Raw genomic sequence first — 25907 nt, 5'->3', positions numbered from 1 at the left:
CACACACACACACACACACACACACACACACACACACACACACACACACACACACACACACACACACACACACACACACACACACACACACACACACACACACACACACACACACACACACACACACACACACACACACACACACACACACACACACACACACACACACACACACACACACACACACACACACACACACACACACACACACACACACACACACACACACACACACACACACACACACACACACACACACACCCAAACACACACACACACACACACACACACACACACACACACACACTCAAACACACACAAACATTCACACACACACACACACATATACAAAGACATACACACACAAACATACACACATACACACATACACACACACACACACAAACACAAACAAACACACACAAAGAAAAATACAAAAACAAATACAAACACACACACACACAAACACACACACACACACACATACACACACACACACAGAGAGAGAGAGAGACGAACAAACATACAGAGAAGAAACAAAAACAGAGACGACACACCCACAGAGATGACACACGGACAGAAAATAAACGCTGTTTCCAAAAGATTTAGGATTCATTAACTTTAGTGTTGCCAGTCAAAAGCTATGAGTTTGATAAAATTGCCTGATTATCGAAAATGCTTTTTTTTTTAATAGCATGGAAAAGAACGACTATTGAACACAGAGACAACACACATACAGAGACGACACACACATAGCGACGACACACGCACAGAGACGACACACACACACAGAGACGAAACACACACACAGATAACACACACACAGAGACGAAACACACACAGAGACGACACACGCACAGAGATAATACACACACACAGAGAAGACACACATAGCGACGACACATGCACAGAGACGACACACACACACAGAGACAACACACACACAGAGACGAAACACACAAAGAGACGAAACACACAGAGTCCACACACACACAGAGAGGACAAACACACAGAGACGACAGACACAAAGAGACGAATCACACACAGAGAGGACAAACACACAGAAACGACACACACACACACACAGAGATGACATACACATAGAGACAACACCCACACAGAGACGACACACACACAGAGACGACAACACATAGAGAGACGACACTCACATAGAGACGACACAAATACAGAGACACCACACACATAGAGACGATACACTCCCAGAGATGACACATTCACAGAGACGACACGCACACAAAGACGACAAACACGCAGAGACGACAAACACACAGATACGAAACACCCACAGAGACGACACATGCACAGAGACGACACACAAACACAGAGTCCACTCACACACAGAGAGGACAAACACACAGAGACGACAGACACAAAGAGACGAATCACACACAGAGAGGACAAACACGAAGAAACGACAAATAGAGACGACACATGCACAGAGACGATACACACACACAGATATGAAACACACATAGAGACGAAACACACATAGAGACAACACACACAGAGAGACAACATCCACACAGAGACGACACACACACACACACAGAGACGACACACTCAAAGTGACGACTTACACATAGAGAGGTGACACACACACAGACGACAAACACACAGAAATGACACACACACAGAGACAACACACACATAGAGACAACACAGACACAGAGACGACACACACACAGAGACGACAACATATAGAGAGACGACACGTACACAGAGACGACAAACACACAGAGACAACACACACACAGATACGAAACACCCACAGAGACGACAAATGCACAGAGACGACACACACACACACAGAGTCCACTCACAAACAGAGAGGACAAGAACACAGAGACGACAGACACAAAGAGACGAATCATACACAGAGAGGACAAACACATAGAAACAACACATAGAGACGACAAATGCACAGAGACGATACACACACACAGAGTCAACACACAATAGAGAGACGAGACACACACACAGAAATGATAAACACACATAGAGACGACACACACAAAGAGACCTCACACACACGCAGATACGAAACACACATAGAGACGACACACACATAGAGACAACACACACACAGAGACAACACACTCAAAGTGACGACTTACACATAGAGACGACACACACACACACAGAGACGACAAACACACAGAGACGACACACATAGAGAGACGACACGCACACAGAGACGACAAACACACAGAGACAACACACACACAGATACGAAACACACAAAGAGACGACACACGCACAGAGAGGACAAACACACAGAAACGACACACACACACAGAGACGACACACACATAGAGACAACACATACCCAGAGATGACAGGCACTAAGAGACGAAACACACACAGAGACGACACATACACAGAGGCGACACACACACATACTCACTCACTTACACACACACACACACACACAGAGACGAAAAAACATACAGAGAAGACACAAAAACAGAGACGACACACCCACAGAGATGACACACACATTGAGACGACACACGCACAGACACGACACACAAACAGTGCCACTCTAAGTGAACCTAGATCAACCCAACTTTTTGGATATCTCTCTCATTATGACTCTGTTTGTGTGTCGTGTCTGTGCGTGTGTCGTCTCAATTTGTGTGTCATCTCTGTGGGTGTGTCATCTCTGTTTTTGTGTCTTCTCTGTATGTTTGTTCGTCTCTCTTTCTCTCTGTGTGTGTGTGTGTGTGTGTGGTTGTGTGTGTGTGTGTGTGTGTGTGTGTGTGTGTCGCCTCTGTGTATGTGTCGTCTCTGTGTGTGTTTCGTCTCTGTGTATCTGTCATCCCTGTGTATGTGTTGTCTCTATGCGTGTGTTGTCTCTGTGTGTGTGTGTCGTTTCTGTATGTGGGTCCTCTTTTTTAGTGTCTCATCTCTTTTTGTGTGTCGTATCTGTTTTGGTGGTGTTTGTGTGTGTGTGTAGTATCTGTGTGAATGTCTTCTGTCTAAGTGTGTACTCTCTGTGCGTTTGTCGTCTCTGTGTGTGTGTCGTCTCTATTTGTAAGTCGTCACTTTGAGTGTGTCGTCTCTGTGTGTGTGTCGTCTCTGTGTGTGTGTCATCTCTGTGTGGATGTTGTTTCTGTGTGTTTGTTGTCTCTATGTGTGTGTCGTCTCTATGTGTGTTTCGTATCTGCGTGTGTGTGAAGTCTCTTTGTGTGTGTCGTCTCTCTGTGTGTTTGTCAGTTCTGTGTGTGTGTGTCTAGTCTCTCTATGTGTGTTGACTCTGTGTGTGTATCGTCTCTGTGCATGTGTCGTCTCTATGTGTCGTTTCTGTGTGTTTGTCCTCTCTGTGTGTGATTCGTCTCTTTGTGTCTGTCGTCTCTGTGTGTTTATCCTCTCTGTGTGTGAGTGTACTCTGTGTGTGTGTGTAGTCTCTGTGCATGTGTCGTTTCTGTGGGTGTTTCGTATCTGTGTGTGTTGTCTCTGTGTGTTTGTCGTCTCTATGTGTGTGTCGTCTCTCTATATGATGTCGTCTCTGTGTGTGTGTCGTCTCTGTGCGCGTGGAGTCTCTATGTTTGTGTCTTCTCTCTGTGTGTGTTTATTTTCTTTGTCTGTGTATTCTCTGTGTGTATGTCGTCTCTATGTGTAAGTCGTCACTTTGAGTGTGTCGTCTATGTGTATGTGTGTGACGTCTCTGTGTGGATGTCGTCTCTGTGTGTGTGTTGTCTCTATGAGTGTGTCGTCTCTATGTGTGTTTAGTATCTGTGTGTGTGACTTCTCTATGTGTGTGTCGTCTCTCTGTGTGTTTGTCTTTTATGTGTGTGTGTCTCGTCTCTCTGTGTGTGTTGACTCTGTGTGTGTGCATCATCTCTGTGCATGTGTCGTATTTCTGTGTCGTTTCTGTGTGTTTGTCCTCTCTGTGTGTGATTCGTCTCTTTGTGTCTGTCGTCTCTGTATGTTCGTCCTCTCTGTGTGTGAGTGGACTCTGTGTGTGTGTCGTCTCTGTGCATGTGTCGTGTCTGTGGGTGTTTTGTATCTGTGTTTGTGTTGTCTCTGTGTGTTTGTCGTCTCTGTGTGCGTTTCGTCTCTCTATGTGTTGTCGTCTCTGTGCATGTGTCGTCTCTGTGGGTGTTTCGTATCTCTGTGTGTGTTGTCTCTGTGTGTTTGTCGTCTCTGTGTGCGTGTCGTCTCTCTATGTGTTGTCGTCTCTGTGTGTGTGTCGTCTCTGTGTCTGTGTTGTCTCTATTTGTGTGTCGTCTCTGTGTGTGTGTGTCGTTTCTGTGTGTTTGTCCTCTCTGGGTGTGATTCGTCTCTTTGTGTCTGTCGTCTCTGTGTGTTTGTCCTCTCTGTGTGTGAGTGGACTCTGTGTATGTGTCTTATCTTTGTGTGTTTCGAATCTGTGTGTGTGTTTTCTCTGTGTGTGTGTCTGTCGTCTCTGTGCATGTGTCGTCGCTATGTGTGTCGTCTCTGTGTGTGTGTCGTCTCTGTGTGTGTGTATCGTGTCTGTGCATGTGTCGTCTCTATGTGTGTGTTGTCTCTGTGTGTGTGTCATCTGCGTGTGTGTGTCATCTCTGTGTGTGTGTGTGTGTGTCCTCTCTGTGTGTGTTTCTTCTCTGTGTGTGTGTCTCATCTCTGTATGTGTGTTGTCTCTGTGTTCAATAAACATTCTTTTCCATGCTATTAAAAAAAAAGTATTTTCGATAATCAGGAAATTTTCTCAAACTCATAGCTTTTGACTGGGGACACTAAAGTAAATGAATCCCAAATCTTTTGGAAAGAGCCTCAATTTTCTTTCCTTTATTCTATTTTGACGTTTCTCCTTACTTTCAGTTGAAGAAACTTTTTGTTATAATGTTATTACTAATTGCGGGGGGGCTGGGCACGGTTGAAGTTGTTTTCACGTAAAAATACTCTCCACCTCTTCCATGGACAATTCCCCCCTCCGCAAGACAATCCCATCCCTGTCGACTTTTGGAAGGTGTTTCTTAAGTTTTCGATAATCCGGCAATTTTCTCAAATTCATAGCTTTTGACTGGCAACACTAAAGTTAATGAATCCTAAATCTTTTGGAAACAGCCTCTATTTTCTGTCCGTTTTTAAGTTTTGATGTTGATCCTTACTTTCAGTTGAAGAAACTTTTTTATAATTTAATTTCTGATCGTGGGGGGCTGGGCACGGTTGAATATTTTTTCACGTAAAAATACCCTCCACCTATTATATGGAAAATTCCCCCCCCCCCCCTCAAGACAATTACATTCCTGTCGACTTTTGGAAGGTGTCTCTTCATTTTTCGATAATCAGGCAATTTTCTCAAACTCATAGCTTTTGACTGGCAACACTAAAGTTAATGAATCCTAAATATTTTGGAAACAGCCTTTATTTTCTGTCCGTTTTTAAGTTTTGACGTTGCTTCTTACTTTCAGTTGAAGAGACTTTTTTTTATAATTTAATTTCTGATCGCGGGGGGCTAGGCACGGTTGAAGTTGTTTCCACGTAAAAATACCCCCCACCTCTTCCATGGAAAATTCCCCCCTCAAGACAATCCCATTCCTGTCGACTTTTGGTAGGTGTTTCTTCATTTTTCGATAATCAGGAAATTTTCTCAAACTCATAGCTTTTGACTGGCAACACTAAAGTTAATGAATCCTAAATCTTTTGCAAACAGCCTCTATTTTCTGTCCTTTTTTAAGTTTTGATGTTTCTCCTTACTTTCAGTTGAAGAAAATTTTTTTATAATTTAATTTATGATCGCGGGGGGCGTAGCACGGGTTAATTTTTTTTAACTTGAAAATCACCACAAACTCTTATTTGGAAAATTCCCCCCCCCCCCCCCTTACAAGACAATCCCATTCCTGTCGACTTTTGGAAGGTGTTTCTTCATTTTTCGATAATCAGGCAATTTTCTCAAACTCAGAGCTTTTGACTGGCAACACTAAAGTTAATGAATCTGAAATCTTTTGGAAACAGCCTCTATTTTCTGTCCATTTTTAAGTATGGATGTTGCTCCTTACTTTCAGTTGAAGAAACTTTTTTTATAATTTAATTTCTGATCGCGGGGAGCTGGGCACGGTTGAAGTTGTTTTCACGTATAAATACTCTCCACCTCTTCCATGGAAAATTCCCCCCTCAAGACACTCCCATTCCTGTCGACTTTTGGAAGGTGTTTCTTCATTTTTCGATACTCAGACAATTTTCTCAAACTCATTGCTGTTGACTGGCAACACTAAAGTTATTGAATCCTAAATCTTTTGGAAACAGCCTCTATTTTCTGTCCGTTTTTAAGTTTTGATGTTGCTCCTTACTTTCAGTTGAAGAAACTTTTTTTATAATTTAATTTCTGATCACGGGGGGCTGGGCACGGTTGAAGTTGTTTTCACGTAAAAATACCCTCCACCTCTTCCATGGAAAATTCCCCCCCCCCTCAAGACAATCCCATTCCGGTCGACGTTTGGAAGGTGTTTGTTCATTTTTCGATAATCAGGCAATTTTCTCAAACTCATAGCATTTGACTGGCAACACTAAAGTTAATAAATCCTAAATCTTTTGGAAACAACCTCTGTTTTCTGTCTGTTTTTAAGTTTTGATGTTGATCCTTACTTTCAGTTGAAGAAACTTTTTTATAATTTAATTTCTGATCGTGGGGGGCTTGGCACGGTTGAATATGTTTTCACGTAAAAATACCCTCCTCCTCTTCTATGGAAAACCCCCCCCCCCCTCAAGACAATTACATTCCTGTCGACTTTTGGAAGGTGTCTCGTCATTTTTCGATAATCAGGCAATTTTCTCAAACTCATAGCTTTTGACTGGCAACACTAAAGTTAATGAATCCTATATCTTTTGGAAACAGCCTCTATTTTCTGTCCGTTTTTATGTTTTGATGTTGATCCTTACTTTCAGTTGAAGAAACTTTTTTATAATTTAATTTCTGATCGTGGGGGGCTGGGCACGGTTGAATATGTTTTCACGTAAAAATACCCTCCACCTCTTCTATGGAAAATTCCCCCCCCCCTCAAGACAATTACATTCCTGTTGACTTTTGGAAGGTGTCTCTTTATTTTTCGATAATCAGGCAATTTTCTCAAACTCATAGCTTTTGACTGGCAACACTAAAGTTAATGAATCCTAAATATTTTGGAAACAGCCTTTATTTTCTGTCCGTTTTTAAGTTTTGACGTTGCTTCTTACTTTCAGTTGAAGAGACTTTTTTTTATAATTTAATTTCTGATCGCGGGGGGCTAGGCACGGTTGAAGTTGTTTCCACGTAAAAATACCCCCCACCTCTTCAAAGGAAAATTCCCCCCTCAAGACAATCCCATTCCTGTCGACTTTTGGAAGGTGTTTCTTCATTTTTCGATAATCAGGAAATTTTCTCAAACTCATAGCTTTTGACTGGCAACACTAAAGTTAATGAATCCTAAATCTTTTGGAAACAGCCTCTATTTTCTGTCCGTTTTTAAGTTTTGATGTTGCTCCTTACTTTCAGTTGAAGAAACTTTTTTATAATTTAATTTCTGATCGCGGGGGCTGGGCACGGTTGAATTTGTTTTCACTTAAAAATAACCTCCACCACTTCTATGGAAAATTTCCCCCCCCCCCCTTACAAGACAATCCCATTCCTGTCGACTTTTGGAAGGTGTTTCTTCATTTTTCGATAATCAGGCAATTTTCTCAAACTCATAGCTTTTGACTGGCAACACTAAATTTAATGAATCCTACATCTTTTGGAAACAGCCTCTATTTTCTGTCCGTTTTTAAGTTTTGATGTTGCTCCTTACTTTCAGTTGAAGAAACTTTTTTTATAATTTAATTTCTGATCGCGGGGGGTTGGGCACTGTTGAAGTTGTTTTCACGAAAAAATACCCTCCACCTCTTCCATGGCAATGTCCCCCCTCAAGACAATCCCATTCCTGTCGACTTTTGGAGGGTTTTTCTCCATTTTTTCGATAATCAGGCAATTTTCTCAAACTCATAGCATTTGACTGGCAACACTAAAGTTAATGAATCCTAAATCTTTTGGAAACAGCCTCTATTTTCTGTCTGTTTTTAAGTTTTGATGTTGATCCTTACTTTCAGTTGAAGAAACTTTTTTATAATTTAATTTCTGATCGTGGGGGGCTGGGCACGGTTGAATATGTTTTCACGTAAAAATACCCTCCACCTCTTCTATGGAAAACCCCCCCCCCTCAAGACAATTACATTCCTGTCGACTTTTGGAAGGTGTCTCTTCATTTTTCGATAATCAGGCAATTTTCTCAAACTCATAGCTTTTGACTGGCAACACTAAAGTTAATGAATCCTAAATCTTTTGGAAACAGTCTTTATTTTCTGTCCGTTTTTAAGTTTTGATGTTGATCCTTACTTTCAGTTGAAGAAACTTTTTTATAATTTAATTTCTGATCCTGGGGGGCTGGGCACGGTTGAATATGTTTTCACGTAAAAATACCCTCCACCTCTTCTATGGAAAATTCCCCCCCTCAAGACAATTACATTCCTGTCGACTTTTGGAAGGTGTCTCTTCATTTTTCGATAATCAGGCAATTTTCTCAAACTCATAGCTTTTGACTGGCAACACTAAAGTTAATGAATCCTAAATCTTTTGGAAACAGCCTCTATTTTCTGTCCGTTTTTAAGTTTTGATGTTGATCCTTACTTTCAGTTGAAGAAACTTTTTTATAATTTAATTTCTGATCGTGGGGGGCTGGGCACGGTTGAATATGTTTTCACGTAAAAATACCCTCCACCTCTTCTATGGAAAATCCCCCCCCCCCTCAAGACAATTACATTCCTGTCGACTTTTGGAAGGTGTCTCTTCATTTTTCGATAATCAGGCAATTTTCTCAAACTCATAGCTTTTGACTGGCAACACTAAAGTTAATGAATCCTAAATATTTTGGAAACAGCCTTTATTTTCTGTCCGTTTTTAAGTTTTGACGTTGCTTCTTACTTTCAGTTGAAGAGACTTTTTTTATAATTTAATTTCTGATCGCGGGGGGCTGGGCACGGTTGAAGTTGTTTCCACGTAAAAATACCCCCCACCTCTTCCAAGGAAAATTCCCCCCTCAAGACAATCCCAGTCCTGTCGACTTTTGGAATGTGGTTATTACTTTTTCGATAATCAGGAAATTTTCTTAAACTCAGAGCTATTGAATGGGAACACTAAGGTTAATGGATCCTTACGCTTTTGGAAACCACCTGTCTTTTTTCTCCGTGTTTCTGTTTTTATGTTGCTCCTTACTGTCAGCTGAAGAGAATTGTTTTTCAATTTTATTTATAATCTCGGGGGGCTGGGCACGTTTTACGTTTTTTTCACGTAAAAATACCCTCCACCTCTTCTATGGAAAATTCCCCCCCCCTTACAAGACAATCCCATTCCTGTCGACTTTTGGAAGGTGTTTCTTCATTTTTCGATAATCAGGCAATTTTCTCAAACTCATAGCTTTTGACTGGCAACACTAAAGTTAATGAATCTTAAATCTTTTGGAAACAGCCTCTATTTTCTGTCTGTTTTTAAGTATTGACGTTGCTCCTTACTTTCAGTTGAAGAAACCTTTTTTTATAATTTAATTTCTGATCGCGGGGGGCTAGGCATGGTTGAAGATGTTTTCACGTAAAAATACCCTCCTCCTCTTCCATGGAAAATTCCCCCCTCAAGACAATCCCATTCCTGTCGACTTTTGGAAGGTGTTTCTTCATTTTTCGATAATCAGGCAATTTTCTCAAACTCATCGCTTTTGACTGGCAACACTAAAGTTAATGAATCCTAAATCTTTTGGAAACAGCCTCTATTTTCTGTCCGTTTTTAAGTTTTGATGTTGCTCCTTACTTTCAGTTGAAGGAAATTTTTTTATAATTTAATTTATGATCGCGGGGGGCTGGGCACGGTTGAAGTTGTTTTCACGTACAAATACACTCCACCTCGTCTATGGAAAATTCCCCCCCTCAAGACAATCCCAGTCCTGTCGACTTTTGGAAGGTGTTTCTTCATTTTTCGATAATCAGGCAATTTTCTCAAACTCATAGCATTTGACTGGCAACACTAAAGTTAATAAATCCTAAATCTTTTGGAAACAACCTCTGTTTTCTGTCTGTTTTTAAGTTTTGATGTTGATCCTTACTTTCAGTTGAAGAAACTTTTTTATAATTTAATTTCTGATCGTGGGGGGCTGGGCACGGTTGAATATGTTTTCACGTAAAAATACCCTCCACCTCTTCTATGGAAAATCCCCCCCCCCTCAAGACAATTACATTCCTGTCGACTTTTGGAAGGTGTCTCTTCATTTTTCGATAATCAGGCAATTTTCTCAAACTCATAGCTTTTGACTGGCAACACTAAAGTTAATGAATCCTAAATCTTTTGGAAACAGCCTTTATTTTCTGTCCGTTTTTAAGTTTTGATGTTGATCCTTACTGTCAGTTGAAGAAACTTTTTTATAATTTAATTTCTGATCGTGGGGGGCTGGGCACGGTTGAATATGTTTTCACGTAAAAATACCCTCCACCTCTTCTATGGAAAATTCCCCCCCTCAAGACAATTACATTCCTGTCGACTTTTGGAAGGTGTCTCTTCATTTTTCGATAATCAGGCAATTTTCTCAAACTCATAGCTATTGACTGGCAACACTAAAGTTAATGAATCCTAAATCTTTTGGAAACAGCCTTTATTTTCTGTCCGTTTTTAAGTTTTGACGTTGCTTCTTACTTTCAGTTGAAGAGACTTTTTTATAATTTAATTTCTGATCGCGGGGGGCTAGGCACGGTTGAAGTTGTTTCCACGTAAAAATACCCCCCCCCGCTTCCATGGAAAATTCCCCCCTCAAGACAATCCCATTCCTGTCGACTTTTGGTAGGTGGTTCTTCATTTTTCGATAATCAGGAAATTTTCTCAAACTCATAGCTTTTGACTGGCAACACTAAAGTTAATGAATCCTAAATCTTTTGGAAACAGCCTCTATTTTCTGTCCGTTTTTAAGTTTTGATGTTGCTCCTTACTTTCAGTTGAAGAAACTTTTTTTTTAATTTTATTTCTGATCGTGGGGGGCTGGGCACGGTTGAAGTTGTTTTCACGTAAAAATACCCTCCCCCTCTTCTATGGAAATTTCCCCCCCCCCTTACAAGACAATCCCATTCCTGTCGACTTTTGGAAGGTGTCTCTTCCTTTTTCGATAATCAGGCAATTTTCTCAAACCCATAGCTTTTGACTGGCAACACTAAAGTTAATGAATCTTAAATCTTTTGGAAACAGCCTCTATTTTCTGTCCGTTTTTAAGTTTTGACGTTGCTCCTTACTTTCAGTTGAAGAAACTTTTTTTATAATTTAATTTCTGATCGCGGGGGCTAGGCATGGTTGAAGTTGTTTTCACGTAAAAATACCCTCCACCTCTTCCATGGAAAATTCCCCCTTCAAGACAATCTCATTCCTGTCGACTTTTGGAAGGTGTTTCTTCGTTTTTCGATAATCAGACAATTTTCTCAAACTCATTGCTTTTGACTGGCAACACTAAAGTTAATGAATCCTAAATCTTTTGGAAACAGCCTCTATTTTCTGTCCGTTTTTAAGTTTTGATGTTGCTCCTTACTTTCAGTTGAAGAAACTTTTTTATAATTTAATTTCTGATCACGGGGGGCTGGGCACGGTTGAAGTTGTTTTCACGTAAAAATACCCTTCACATCATCCATGGAAAATTCCCCCCCTCAAGACAATCCCATTCCTGTCGACTTTTGGATGGTGTTTCTTCATTTTTCGATAATCAGGCAATTTTCTCAAACTCATAGCTTTTGACTGGCAACACTAAAGTTAATAAATCCTAAATTTTTTGGAAACAGCCTCTGTTTTCTGTCCGTTTTTAAGTTTTGATGTTGCTCCTTATTTTCAGTTGAAGACACTTTTTTATAATTTAATTTCTGATCGCAGGGGGCTGGGCACGGTTGAAGTTGTTTTCACGTAAAAATACCCTCCACCTCTTCCATGGAAAATTCCCCCCCTCAAGACAATTCTTAATTTCTGATCACATTTTTTCAGACATTTCTTGTTAAAACTTTATTTTCAACTAATTCATCCGGTAAGAGATCCTTCTGCCATCACCTCACCACTTATGTATTATACGGGACACTTCAAAGAAGTAAAGCTATTCGTTATTACAATTCCTTTCTTGTCATCTACACCCCTCTTAGTATCAACTTCTTCGTATAGTATAACGTTAAACTATTTTAAATTGACAACACTGTCCAAAAATCACTTGTGTATTATACAGTACACAATCAGCCCATCTCCCCCAAAACACTTTTCAGCCATTTCTCGTAAAAATTTTTATTTCTAAACTATTTTAAATTGACAGCACATTGAAGTATTTGCAAATGTTAAACCCTTTTCTTATTTTCTCCACTTCAATAAGATCAAATTCGGAAATCCTTTCTAACGATACATTCATATCAAACTATTGTTGGCTAAAGGCATTTACCCAGAACAAATCAGAGACAGCTCTTGATAGCACATACTTAAAAAATGGAACTGTGGATAACACAAGGGTGATTGACAGCTTTCCCTAAAAAAAACATTCCTAAATACGCAATTTTAAAATCTCTATTTTTCGATTAATTATTACCATACTCTCAAAACATTTTTGACCATCATTCCTAAATACGCAATTTGACAACCTCTAGTTTTCGATCAAAAAAAAAAAAAAAAAAAAAATGTGCACGTGAAGCTGAAGTGTAATTCTAATGTGTAATTGATAACCAGTCTGGTTGAAAAACTTGGAGTTGAAAAAAACTTGTGTGGGGAATCCCCTCTCATACTGCTATCTTTTTTGCAATGTTTAGGAACAGGCGGGGAATCCCCGCTCGTTTGAAATGGTACCAACGGGACATAAGCAAATAGCACGTAGTTTCATAACGTGTTTAATCACGTGTAGAGGTCCCATAGAATAACATGATATTTCCTATAGCAGTCGTAGAAGTATAAGGCCATGTGAGAGGATACTCACTCTCTTTGAAAAGGTGCAGAGCTTCTATAGAATAACATGGTAATTCGTATAGCTTCTATAGAATAACATGGTAATTCGTATAGCTTCAAGCAAAGTATAAGTTAGCACTCTACTGACTTTTGGGCTTAACTAAGGGTTTAAACAATCAAGTGAAATATCTAAGCGTTTTCAATATTTGGAACGCGAGCATTTCACACAGTTGTAGGCTACTTACATGTTATACTTATTTGTATTTACGGTGTCATTCATTTAACCGAGTGCGCTGCCAGGAATTTACGCCATATATTTGATCGTACATGTGCTTCTTATGACAGCAAGAAGGTGTTATGTTGAAACCTGTACAACATTTAAAGATTTGGATATAGCAAGGTGGGAAGGGGACTTTTTCATATAGATGCCATACAATTTTCATTAAACATGTGTCAAAACTGAAGAAAGTATTCGGAATAAGGTTCAGACGATCCTTTTTTTTCGTCCTGGTCTTTATTAACAGAACCCCCCCCCCCCCAAAAAAAAAAAAATGATTGCATCGTGTGACTTACTGATTAGCATGTAGAAAGGTCTACAACCGCAATTTTTGAGCATTTTCTTAGCTAGCCGGTTGACTTCACAAATAGTTCCAGGATTGCTCTTCCCGTAGCTAAAACCGTACTCATGGCCAAAGCCACAGAAACGTTTTGAAGGAGGAAGCCCGTCGACATTTGATGACGCCACAGTTCGGAGTGCACTTATTGAAATGGAGGTAATTGCTTTTGGGGGCACAATCACCCATGGTGACGATGACTTTGGAATCTCATCATTCTGATGGACAAGGATCTAAAACAGAAGCTTGTGTGACAAACATAAATATACTAGATAGCTAGTTTATTAAAATGTCCAACTTAGGTATATTTATTGTAAAACTAAACATGGATAAATTTATAGTTAAAATTTCTGAAAGGGAACTGGTAAATAAAACACTTATAGTTTAAAAAAATACTTAAATTTGCTGCATTTTACAAAAGTTTTAGTGAAGTAAACATTAAGCCCCGGTAGAAAGAGAAGGGAAGGTTAAGAGTTTTCGCTTCTCTCGTGTTATGAATGATTGGTGATTTAACTTTTTTATCCGGCTTTGCTTCATGTAAGAAAACGTGTTTTTTTTATTTAATCAAATCCGATGAAAAGAAAATTTTATGATAGATAAGTTACATAAAAAAGGAATAATAATTAAACATCGCCTAATTGAGAACATGCCTTAGAAATCAATTATTTGAAAAAAACTACGTTTTCTAAAGAGTTAAAGAGGCTGAGTTACAAAGTCGAACCTTAAAACGTACAGGGATTAGGAGGCACAGTTGGGGGGCTGCCGCCCCCCAAACCCCCCGCTTTCGCAGCCTTTAAATAAAAAAAAGTTTTTTAAACTGAAAGTAAGGAGCGACATTAAAACTTAAAACGAACAGAAATTATTCCGTATATGAAAGGGGCTGTGCCCTCCTCAACGCCTCGCCTTTACGCTAAAGTTTGACTCTCTCACAACTCTTTTTTTTTAAACAATAAAAACTTAAGCGTAAAGAGTGAGGCGTTGAGGAGGGCACAGCCCCTTTCATATACGGAATAATTTCTTTTCGTTTTAAGATTTAATGTCGCTCCTTACTTTCAGTTTAAAAAACTTTTTTTTTATTTAATGGCTGCGAAAGCGGGGGGTTTGGAGGGCGGCAGCCCCCCCAACTGTGCCTACTAATCCCTGTACGTTTTAAGGTTCGACCTTGTAACTCAGCCTCTTTAACTCTTTAGAAAACGTAGTTTTTTTCAAATAATTTCTGCACGTTTTTGTACAGTTTATTAATTATTATTGCTTGACTAACTGTTAGCTGATCTTGTCAGGAGTTAATGTGGGGGGAGTTCCCCCCCCCAAACCCCCGCTCTTGAACATTCTTGTGTTAAGGCTTTTAATTCCTGAATACTCAAATCACTTCGTACATGGTGCCTCCTAATCCCTGTACGTTTTAAGGTTCGAACTTGTGACTCAGCCTCTTTAACAGCCCCCCAACTGTGCCTCCTAATCCCTGTACGTTTTAAGGGTCGATCGTTTAACTCAGCCTCTTTAACTCTTTAGAAAACATAATTTTTTTCAAATAATTTAAAAAAGAAACTGAGCTTATTTTTTAAACTTTAAATTCAGTATATAATAAATTTCCTCTGACGGGGAATCGAACCCGGGTTTTCCACCTGACAGTTAGGAGTCTCGACCGCTGGACTAAAGAGACACAATTGTAATTGTTTGTTAGTAAAGGGAATCTATTTTTGAAGCAAGCAAATCCCCACAAAACTTGATATTTGGTTTTTGGAAAACAGGGAAGGAGTGATCAGATTGAGCTGAAATTTCAAAGGATAAGCTCCCAGGCCCCAGGAAAGCTTATCCTCTAAATTTCAGCCCGATCAAACAACGTTAAAGGGGGGCTGTGGTGGGAAAAATTAACACGGGCTAATATAGGAAAACGAGGTTTTTCGTAAATGTAAATTCGGGGGATGATTTTTTCGGTCTGAAAATATCAAAAGGCCCTAACAGGTTGAATTCTGCTTCGAATGAGTCCTCATTCACCCGGATCAGCTGCCAACTGTGGCCTGTAGGCGTGGATAACAAAAAATAAGAGAAATGAAGTTTAAGTGGCTATATTTGTTTTTTTTAAAACAGGGAAGGAGTGATCGGATTGAGCTTAAATTTCGAGGATAAGCTTCCAGGCTCTAGGAAAGCTTAACCTCTAAATTTCAGCCCAATCGGACAACATTAAAGGGGGGATGTGGTGGGAGGGTCTAAATTTCCGGCCCAGTTTACCCCATGAAGATAAAGTCGGAGGAGGATGAAATTTTGCAAGTTTCTTAGTTTGAGTTTGGGCTACAAAATGCGATCACCGCCGTCTCTCTGCGACCTCTAGGACCTGAAATCGCTTAACATTGTGGTGGGTCGCCTCTTTATAGAGGCACAAGTGTGCCTCCTTGATATAATTTTATAAGGTCTGTCGATATTTTAAGCCTAACACCTGTCTTTTAATTTTTACCCGGTGATATTTTAGTCCTTTTAGCATAAAATGGCCGAAAGTGACTTTTATTGGTGCAAGGTCAATTTTCTACCTAAAAAGGACGCTAATAAACACACCACTGGAGTGAACCCTCTCTCAACTTTCATTCAGTATTAGTTTGATGAGGTCATGGTTGTAATCATTCTACATCTGAAAAAATTGATCAACAGATAAAGACAATTAGTAACGAAAAGACCTGCAGTTACCTAATGGCTGTATATGTTGCCCTTTAAGATTCTCTCTTAACTAATGAAACTTTAGTGTAAAGAGCAAAGGATTAAGAATCGCAGTGACTCCCCTAACATACAAGTTAATATTATTCTTTATTTTCATTAATTTAGAAATTTGTTTTTAAACTAAGAATTTTGCATAAAGGAAGTAAAGAGACGGTTTTGAACTGTGTATTTTTGATTTTTTTTTTAAGTAGAAAAACACTAAATCAAGATGACATGAAATCAGTAATGAAATTCATGATATTATTTCCTGGAAGTCTCAGTAATTTTTGATTTTATAGTTTTATAACTATAAAAGAGAAAAAAAAATTCAGCCGGAATTGTTTGCAAAAAAACTTTCAGGGGAAATTTCAGCTAGAATAAAATTTTCCGGGGTAAATTTTCCTAGCGCAGGGGGGTGGATTTTGCGTGGGAAGAAATTTCCATGGAAGAATTTTCCGGGGTGGTAAGGAATTATCTATGGAGAGAAAGCCGGATTTTCTTATATTATTGAAAAACGATAAGAAATTAAATAAAAAACAAGTTTTTTCAACTGAAAGTAAGGAGCAATATCAAAATGAAAAAAAATTAGCACGCAAATGAGAAGGGGGGGGGGGTTCATCGCCTCAATACGTCGCTCTATACGCTAAAGTTTGTTTTAGAACTTTTACAAAAACCTTATTATCATAGGCATGCCATAATGCTCCAACGTTTATTATTTATTATTTTTTTTTCCAGAGGTACTTCATATGGAAGGGGTGGTCGTATAAACTTCGGAGGGGGCTCATTTGATTGGAAATCGAAAGTTCTAGTGCTCTTTTAGTGTAAAAGTCAAAAGTGAGCAGAGGGCAACTAGGCCCTCCCCCCACCAGATAACCATTTTGATAAAAAAAAAAGTTAAAAGATCAGATAACAAAAACTCCCGGGTCGACAACCCCCCCCCCCCCGGGGGCTGCAGGCAGGCGTTGTAAGACATTCCCTGGGGTATAGATGGTTCTTATGGGAGAGGTGCTCATATAAACTTGAGAGGGACTCATTTAATTGGAAATTGAAATTTCTAGTTCACTTTTTAAGAGTCAAAAGAATTGGAGGGTAACTAACCTCCCCCCCCCCACCATTCACGCCTTTGTACCCAAAACACATCAAATAAAAAAATTGTGATGACCATTTTGTTAAAAATAGTTCAAACATCAGATGTAAAAAAAAAACCGGATCAACACAGCCCCACCCCCCTGAACTTGGGGGCAAGTGTTATAAGTTATGCCCCAGGGGAATATAAGGTTTTTATATAAGGAGTGGTCCGTTAAACTTCAGAGGTGGCTCATTTGATTGAAAATTGAAAGTTCTAGTTACCTTTTTATGGGTCAAAAATGATCGGAGGGTATCTTTCCACTCCCCCACAAGGCACCACTTTTCCCCAAATGCATCCGATCAAAATTTTGAGATAACCAGTTTGTTTGAAACAGTCCAACGATCAGATAACAAAACCTTTGAGGTCAATATACCGTCCTCCAGGGCCAGGGTAAGGATTATAACTTATGCCCCGGGGGTATACAAAGTTTTTATGGAAGAGTTGGTCATACAAACTTCAGAGGAGACTCAAGTGATCAGAAACTTTAAAAGTCTGATTCCCTTTTTAGGAGTCACAAGAGATCGATGGCAACTAGCCCCCCCCCCAAAAGAAAACTCCTCCCCAAATGCGTAAGATCAGATTTTTCTATACAGCCTTTTTGTTCAAATAGACCAGAGATCATATAACAAAAACTCCAAGGATAACACAACCTTCCAGAACCCAGGTGCAAGTTTTGTTACTTGTGCCCCGAGGGCATGTAAGGTTTTTATGGAAAGGATGATGGTATACTCTTCGGAGGGGGCTCGTTCGATTGTAAATAGGAATTTCTAGTGCCCTTTTTAAGAATCAAAAGTGATCGGATGGCAACTTGGGAAGCCAGCCCCCCCCCCCCCCCAAGGCCCTTTTTTCCCCAAATACATTCGATAAAAATTTTGAAATAGTGTTTTTTTCAAAATAGTTTAAAGATCAAACAACAAAACTCCGTGGTCGACACCCCTCCCCCAGAGCTCGTGGGTAAGTGTTGCAAGTTAGGCCTCGGGGGCATTTATTTTGTTATGTAAAGTGTGGTTGTATAAACTTCAAAGGTGGCTCATTTGATTGAAAATTGAAATTTTCAGTTACCTTTCGAAGATTCATTAAAAGTGATCGGAGGGCATCTACCTCCCCCACCCCCTACCCTCTTTTCCCCAAATACTTCTGATTCAAATTTTGAGATAGCCATTTTGTTTAAAATAGTCCAATGATCAGATGACAAAAACTTTGGGGTCAACATACCCCCCCCCCCTAGAGCCCAGGGTAAGGGTTTTAACTTATGCCCCGGGGGCGTATACGGTTTTTATGGAAGAGGTGGTCGTGTAAACTTCAGAGCTTACTCAAATGATTGAAAATTAAAAGTTCTAATTCCCTATTGAAGAGTCAAAAGTGATGCGATAGCAGCTAGCCCCTCGCCCCCCCCCCCCAGATAGCAGCTAGCCCTGCATTTCTTATATAGCCTTTTTGTTCAAATTAGACGAAAAATCATATAACTAAATCTCCAGGGATAACAAAGCCCCCAAGAACCCGGAAGCAAGTGTTGTAAATTATACCCCGGGGGCATCTAAGGTTAAGGTCTTTATGGAAGGGATGGTCATTTAAACTTCAAAAAGGGTACATTGGAATATCTAGGGCTATTTTTAAGAGTCAAAATTGATCAGATGGCAACTAGCCCCCCCCCCCCCCAATAGCCCCTTTTCCCCGAAATGCATCCAGTCAAAGTTTTGAGATAACAATTTTGTTCAAAATAGTTTAAATATCAAATAAAAAAACTCCACGGTCGACCCAAAATAGTTTAAATATCAATTAGCAAAAACTCCGGGGTCGAATCCGGGGCAAGTGTTATAAATTACACCCCAGGTCATATAAGGTTTTATGTAATGGGTGGTCGTATAAACTTCCGAATTGGCTGATTTTATTGGAAATTTTAATTTCTAGTAATATTTTTGAGAATGGTAGAAAGTGATTGGAGGGCATCTAAACCTCCCCCTCCACACCGTTTTTCTCCAAATGCATCCCTTCAATATTTTGAAATAGCCATTTTGTTTAAAATAGTCAGACGATCCTGATGACAAAAACCTCAGGGTCACCATAACCTCCCCCAGAGCCCAGGGAAGGGTTGTAACTTATGCCCCGGGGACATATAAGGGTTTTATGGAAGAGGTGGTCGTATAAAAATCGGAGGGGACACAAACGATTAGAAACTGAAAGTTCTAGTTCCCTTTTTAAGATTCAAAATTGATCCGATGGCAGCTAGCCTATCCCCACCAACTCAAGGCCATAGGGCTCCAATGTTTTTTTGTTTTTTTCCCAAAAAAACTTCATATGGAAGGGATGGTAGTATAAATTTTGGAGGGGGCTCATTTTTAAAAGTGAAAAGTGAATGGAGGACAACTAGCCCGCCATGCCCTTTTTTCCCTAAATGCATCTGATAACATTTTTGAAGATAGTTCAAAGATCAGATAACAAAATTCTGGGGTCAACACAAGCCCCTAGGACCCAGGGACAGACGTTGTAAGTTATGCCTTGAGATATGGTTCATATGGAAGGGGTGCTTGTATAATAAAACAAAAAATCGCGAAGAAAGGAAGAAAACGAGGACAATTAACAGCCAGTAAAAAAATTGAAAAATTATGCAAATATTTCGGTCAAGACCTCCGCTTGACCGTCCTCATTCTGCACTGAGGACGGTCAAGCGGAGGTCTTGACCAAAATATTTGCATAATTTTTCAATTTTTTAACTGGCTGTTAATTGTCCTCGTTTTCTTCCTTTCTTCGAGATTTTTTGTTTTATCATGATTAGCCAGTGTGGTCTCTAAAATTATTTATTGTGCTTGTATAAACTTCAGAGGGGGCTCATTTGATTGGAAATTATAAATTCTAGTTCACTTTTTAAGAATCAGAAGAGATCGGAAGGCAAACAGCCCCCCCCGATATCCTTTTATCCCCAAACCCATCCGACCAAATTATGAGATAGCCATTTTGTTAAAAATAGTTCAAACATCTGATAACGAAAACTCTGGGGTTAACAAAACCGCCCAGAACCAAGGGGTAATTGTTTTAATTTATGTCCCGGGGCTATATAAGGTTTCTTATGTTAGAGGTGGTCGTATAAACTTCAAAGGTAGCTCATTTAGTTGGTAATTGAAAGTTCTAGTTACCTTCTTAAGGGTCAAATGTGATCGGAGGGTATCTATCCACCCCCCTCCCCCGCCCTCTTTTCCTTAAAAGATTCCGATAAGTTTAAGATTACCATTTTCATCAAAACAGTTCAAAGATCAGATAACAAAGCTCCAGGGGCAACATGCCCCCCCCCAAAACCTGGGGGAAGGGTTGTAACTTATGCCCCGGAGACATAAAAGGGTCTTGTGGAAGAAATGGTCGTGTAAACTTCGGAGGTGACTCGAATGATTAGAAATTTAAAGATCTAGTTCTTTCTCAAGAGTCAAACGTGATCCGACAGCAGCTAACCCTCCCTACCCACCCTCTTTTCACTAAATGCGTCCCATCGAATTTCTTATATTGCCATTTCGTTCAAAATAGATCAAAGATCATATAACAAAACTCAAGGGCCAATTGATGTTAAAAATAAAGATCACCATCTACTACTGTCAAGGGTTAATTTAAAGCTGAAATATCGCAAGGGTAACAACCTCCTGGGAGGTTATGATCTTGGTAGACTCCCGGATGAGAATTTGAGAGAAAATTTCCAGGAACAGTTGAATACTAATCTTAAGAGTTTAAAATCTGATAATTTGGAAGATAGTTGGAATAATTTTAGAAAAATAATTTTTGAAGTTGCTGAAGGTGTCTCAGGGAAGAAAGCTAGAACTGCAGCTAAGAATATTAGTGAAAAAGTTCTATGTTTAATAGAAAGGAGAAACGATTTGTACAAGAATTATCTGAGTGATAGATCTTATGAAAAGGAAAGGAATGTAAAGAAAGTAGAAAAAGAATTAAAATATGAACTAAGGAGGTGTTAAGTGGAGGCAATGGATAAAATTGCCGAGGATCTGGAAGATGCAGCTAGATGGCATAATAGTAAAATAATGTACTGGCATGTTAACAAATTGAGAGGGAGTAGTCAATCCGGACTTGGATCAGTTAAAGATAGGAATGGGGCCGCAATTAGCGATAAGGAAAAAACTAAAGAGAGATGGGACGAACATTTTGAGAATTCGCTTAACCGAGATAGAGTTACAGGAAAGGATATAGAGGAAAATGAAAAAGTTTGTAATACCTTGGATGTGAAGGAAGATTTGTTTTGTGAGGAGGAATTAGCGACAGTACTAAAAGGAATAAATAACAAGGCTCCAGATGCTGATGGGGTGATATATGAGTTTCTTATATATGGGTGTTCTGAGGTTACACATAACTTACTGATGATTATGAATATGATTTTTGAAAAAGGGGAAGTACCTAATAATTTTAGGAAACTCTTAATTAAGCCACTTTATAAGAAAGGTGATAAAAGTGAGTGTGGTAATTATCGAGGCATTAGTCTGGTCTCCGCAGGTAGTAAATTACTTAGTAATATTAAATAAAAAAACAAGTTTTTTGAGGTGTTGAGGAGGGGACAGCCCCTTTCATATATGGAATAATTTCTGTTCGTTTTAAGTTTTAATGTCGCTCCTTACTTTCAGTTTAAAAAACTTGTTTTTTTTTATTTAATATCTGATCGTTTTTTAGTTAATGCAGCTTTTATGTTGGCTCACCGTCATTGAATAAGTAAACAAAATTTGCATACAAATTTTACTTTTCTTTTGCTAAATGGATGTCTCTAAATTTGGTTATGACGTAATCTACCCGGGTGATTCTGATTCGGATTGGTCTGAGCTTACGTGTGGTGCCCCACAAGGCACTAAACTCGCTGCCTTGTTGTTCTTGGCAGTGATCAACTTCGTCCTTGCCGATTTTGACGAACGGTTCAAATTCGTAGATGACCTTTCCACCCTCTTAAAATACCTCATTGAGAAGTCTCAAACCGTTAGTAGAGATGCCCTAATATCTCCCAGGACTCACCCCTGCTGCCACCTATAACTTTTTTTTAACACCAAATATGGGCATAGAGTCCCTGGGGAGAACACGTGGTTAATGGGGTCAATGACCTCTTTCTCAATGGTCTCTTTCTCCAGGTGTGTTTTTGGCACGCTCTCAGCGAATGTTATACCGTCCAGGAATTTGAAACACCTGTGCTGTCGACCTCAATTCACCTATCGTGAATCAATAATTCCCCTTAGAAACAACAAATTAATTCCCCTTTCTTGACAGATCAATCAACCAATGACATCATCTGTCAGACTTTAAAAATTTTCGCCTAGAAACGATTCTCCAGGAATAGATCCAAGTCATTAATGTCTTTGCCTCGGAAACAACTCTTTTGGTCGAACTCCAAAGGATATTAATAACCAAACGCCATGGAAACAATTCTCCAAGAAACATCTTAGCGATGAATTGTTTTAGCGCGGGAATCAGGTTTCTTATTAATTTGAAATGCATTAGCGCAGAGATGCCAAAAACAAAAGGAACACGCTGAATTACGTTTAGGGATTATTTGGGCGAAACTGTTTTAGACAGGTTATGGAATTATTTCGACGAAACAGTTAGAGACATTTTAAAAGATGATTTTTGAAGAGATTTTGGAAGAGGATTTGAGGGTGAAACTCTGTGGTCGTTATAATACACAAGTTTCATTTGAACAGTGTTGTGAGGTCCTCTAACCCAACCCCAAAGGGTTCCGATCCCCCGACCCCCACCCCGAAGGAAGCCCCCCGGCCGCCAAGGGGCCCCCGGCGCCCACCGGGCCCCCCGCGCCCCCCAAGGCCCCCCCCCGCCCCCCAAAGGCCCCCCCCGGGCCCCCCAAAGGCCCATCGAGCTCCCAAAAGACCAACGGGGTCCCAAAGGCCCTCCACCGGTCCCCAAATGGCCCCCAGGCTCCCAAGTGGCTCCCCGGACCCCCAAAGGCCCTTCCCCGGTCCCCAAAGGTCCCCCGGACCAGAGAAGCGCCGCCGGGATGCACCGTGGGCCAGGAAAGCGCCGCAGGATGTGCCGCAGGGATGCGCCGCGGGTCAGGAAAGCGCCGCAGGAGATGCGCCGCAGGGAGGCACCTCAGGAAAGTGCCGCAGGATGCGCCGCAAAAAAAAGTAAACTAAAAAGTAAAAATTTCGAACTGTTATCCCCCAAACTCCCTCCTCAGACCCCCAAAGGCCCTCCCCTGGTCCTCAAAGGTCCCCCGGGCTCCCAAAGGACCCCTCCCCTCCCTCTTCCTCCCTATCCTCCCCCCTCCTCACCGCCCCTCCCCTCCCTCCTCCTCCCCTCCCCCTCCTCCCCTTCCCATCCTCCCCCTCCCCTCCCCCTCCCCTCTTCCTCCTCCTCCTCGTCCTCCCTCGTCCTCCCCTCCCCTCCACTCCTCCTCCCCTCCACTCCTCCTCCCCCTCCCCCATTTTTTAATATTTTTTTGTGCATTGAAACACAGAACGACCCCCTCCCCCCGCCTTCCCCCCCCCCATTTTTCAAAGCTCATTTTGAATTTCTTTCGTTGAAGTGCAAGAGTTGGAATATTTCAGTAGTGTTTGCTTGTGGTTTAGCTTGTCTCAGTTACATTTTCTTGATTTTTCAAAGTTCATTTTGAATTTATTTTATTGAAATGCAAGAGTTGGAATATTTCAGTAGTGTTTTGTAGTGGTTTACAATGTCACAGTTACATTCTATTGATTTTTCAAAGTTAATATAGTTTAGTTTTAGTTAATAGTTTAGAGTTTTAGCTTAGAGTCTTAGCTTAGAGTTTTTGTTAGTGTTCTTATTTAGTTTGGTTTTAGTTAAAAATTTGATGTTTTACGTTTTAGTTTCAGATAGAGTTCTATCTTGGTTTAGTTTTAGTTAAAAATTTAAAGTTTTTATATTAGATTCCTAGTTTATAGCTTTTTTTTTAGTTCTAGTTTAGTGTATTCTTATATAATAGTTTGGATCTTTAGACTATAGCCGTATCTTAAAGTTTTTGTTATAGTTATAGTTTACCTTAATTTTATTTTATAGTTTATAGTTTTAGATTAGTATTAGCTTAGAGTTTTTTTGTTATAGTTATAGTTTAGTTTAATTTTAGTTAAGAGTTTAATTTTTTTACCTTTGAGTTTCAGTTAGAGTTTTAGTTTAGTTTTAGTTAAGAGTTTGGTGTTTTACCTTAGAGTCTTAGCTTAGAGTTTTAATTTGAGTTCTAGTTTAGTCTAGTTTTAGTTAAGATTTTAGAATTTTAGCTTAGAGTTTTTTTTGTTAGAGTTCTAGTTTAGTTTAATTTTAGCTAAGACTCTGATTTTTTTACCTCTGAGTTTCAGTTAAAGTTCTAGTTTAGTTTTAGTTACGAGTTTGGTGTTTTACCTTAATGTCTTAGCTTAGAGTTTTTAGTTAGAGTTCTAGTTTAGTTTAGTTTTGGTTAAGACTTTAGAATTTTAGCTTAGAGTCTTAGCTTAGAGTTTTTTTAGAGTTCTAGTTTATTTTAGTTTTAGTTAAGAGTTTAGAGTTTTTGTTGAAGTTTTAGTTTATTTTAGTTTTTGTTAATAGTTTGGTGTTTTAGATTAGAGTCTTAGCTTAGAGTTTTTGTTAGAGTTGAAGTTTAGTTTATTAATAGTTAAGATTTTAGAGTTTTAGCATAGAGTTTTTTTGTTAGAGTTCTAGTTTAGTTTAATTTTAGCTAAGAGTCTGATTTTTTACCTCTGAGCTTCAGTTAGAGTTCTAGTTTAGTTTTAGTTACGAGTTTGGTGTTTTACCTTAATGTCTTAGCTTAGACTTTTTAGTTAGAGTTCTACTTTAGTTTAGTTTTGGTTAAGAGTTTAGAATTTTAGCTTAGAGTCTTAGCTTAGAGTTTTTTTAAGAGTTCTAGTTTATCTTAGTTTTAGTTAAGAGTTTAGAGTTTTTGTTGAAGTTTTAATTTATTTTAGTTTTAGTTAATAGTTTAGAGTTTTTATATTAGAGTCTTAGCTTAGAGTTTTTGTTAGAGTTGAAGTTTAGTTTATTAATAGTTAAGAGTTTAGAGTTTTAGCATAAAGTCTTAGCTTAGAGTTTTTGTTAGGGTTCTAGTTTAGTTTAATTTTAGTTAAGAGTTTGATGTTTTACCTTAGAGTTTTTGTTGAAGTTCTAGTTTAGTTTAGTTTTAGATAAGAGTTTAGTATTTTAGCTTAGAGTCTTAGCATAAAGTTTTTTGTTAGAGTTCTAGTTTATTTTAGTTTTAGTTAAGACTTTAGAGTTTTTAGCTGAGAGTCATAGCATAGAGTTTTTGTCGAAGTCCTAGTTTAGTGCAGTTTTAGTTAAGAGTTTAGAGTTTTAGAAAACTTACACACACACGCCAAAACTTACACACACACACACAAAAACTTACACACACACACACACACGCACACACAAAAACTGACACACACACACAAACACACACAAACTTACACAAAAAAAAAAAACAATAACACCAACACAAAAAAGATTAAACAAACAAAAAATTAAAATCACACACAAAAACTAACACCAACACGAAAAAACTTACATGCACACAAAAACTTACATTCAC

The 25907-nt window shown here is 39.3% G+C and overlaps 1 protein-coding gene across 1 annotated transcript in view; it reads right to left on the bottom strand.

Moving 5' to 3' along the window:
• The window catches only part of LOC148952292 (sodium channel protein Nach-like), a 312845-nt gene that overhangs the window by 96295 nt on the left and 190643 nt on the right, over window positions 1–25907 (bottom strand). The window contains exon 4 of the mRNA XM_089089744.1: window positions 13520–13793. Within this exon, the coding sequence (XP_088945870.1) occupies window positions 13520–13793 (274 nt within the window). The remainder of the gene's footprint in view (window positions 1–13519; window positions 13794–25907) is intronic.

The sequence above is a fragment of the Artemia sp. Qi Xiang Cuo genome, chromosome 5, assembly GCF_049724085.1.
Source record: "Artemia sp. Qi Xiang Cuo chromosome 5, ASM4972408v1, whole genome shotgun sequence".
In the NCBI taxonomy this organism is placed as follows: domain Eukaryota; kingdom Metazoa; phylum Arthropoda; class Branchiopoda; order Anostraca; family Artemiidae; genus Artemia; species Artemia sp. Qi Xiang Cuo.
This window is presented reverse-complemented; position numbering and strand designations above follow the sequence as displayed.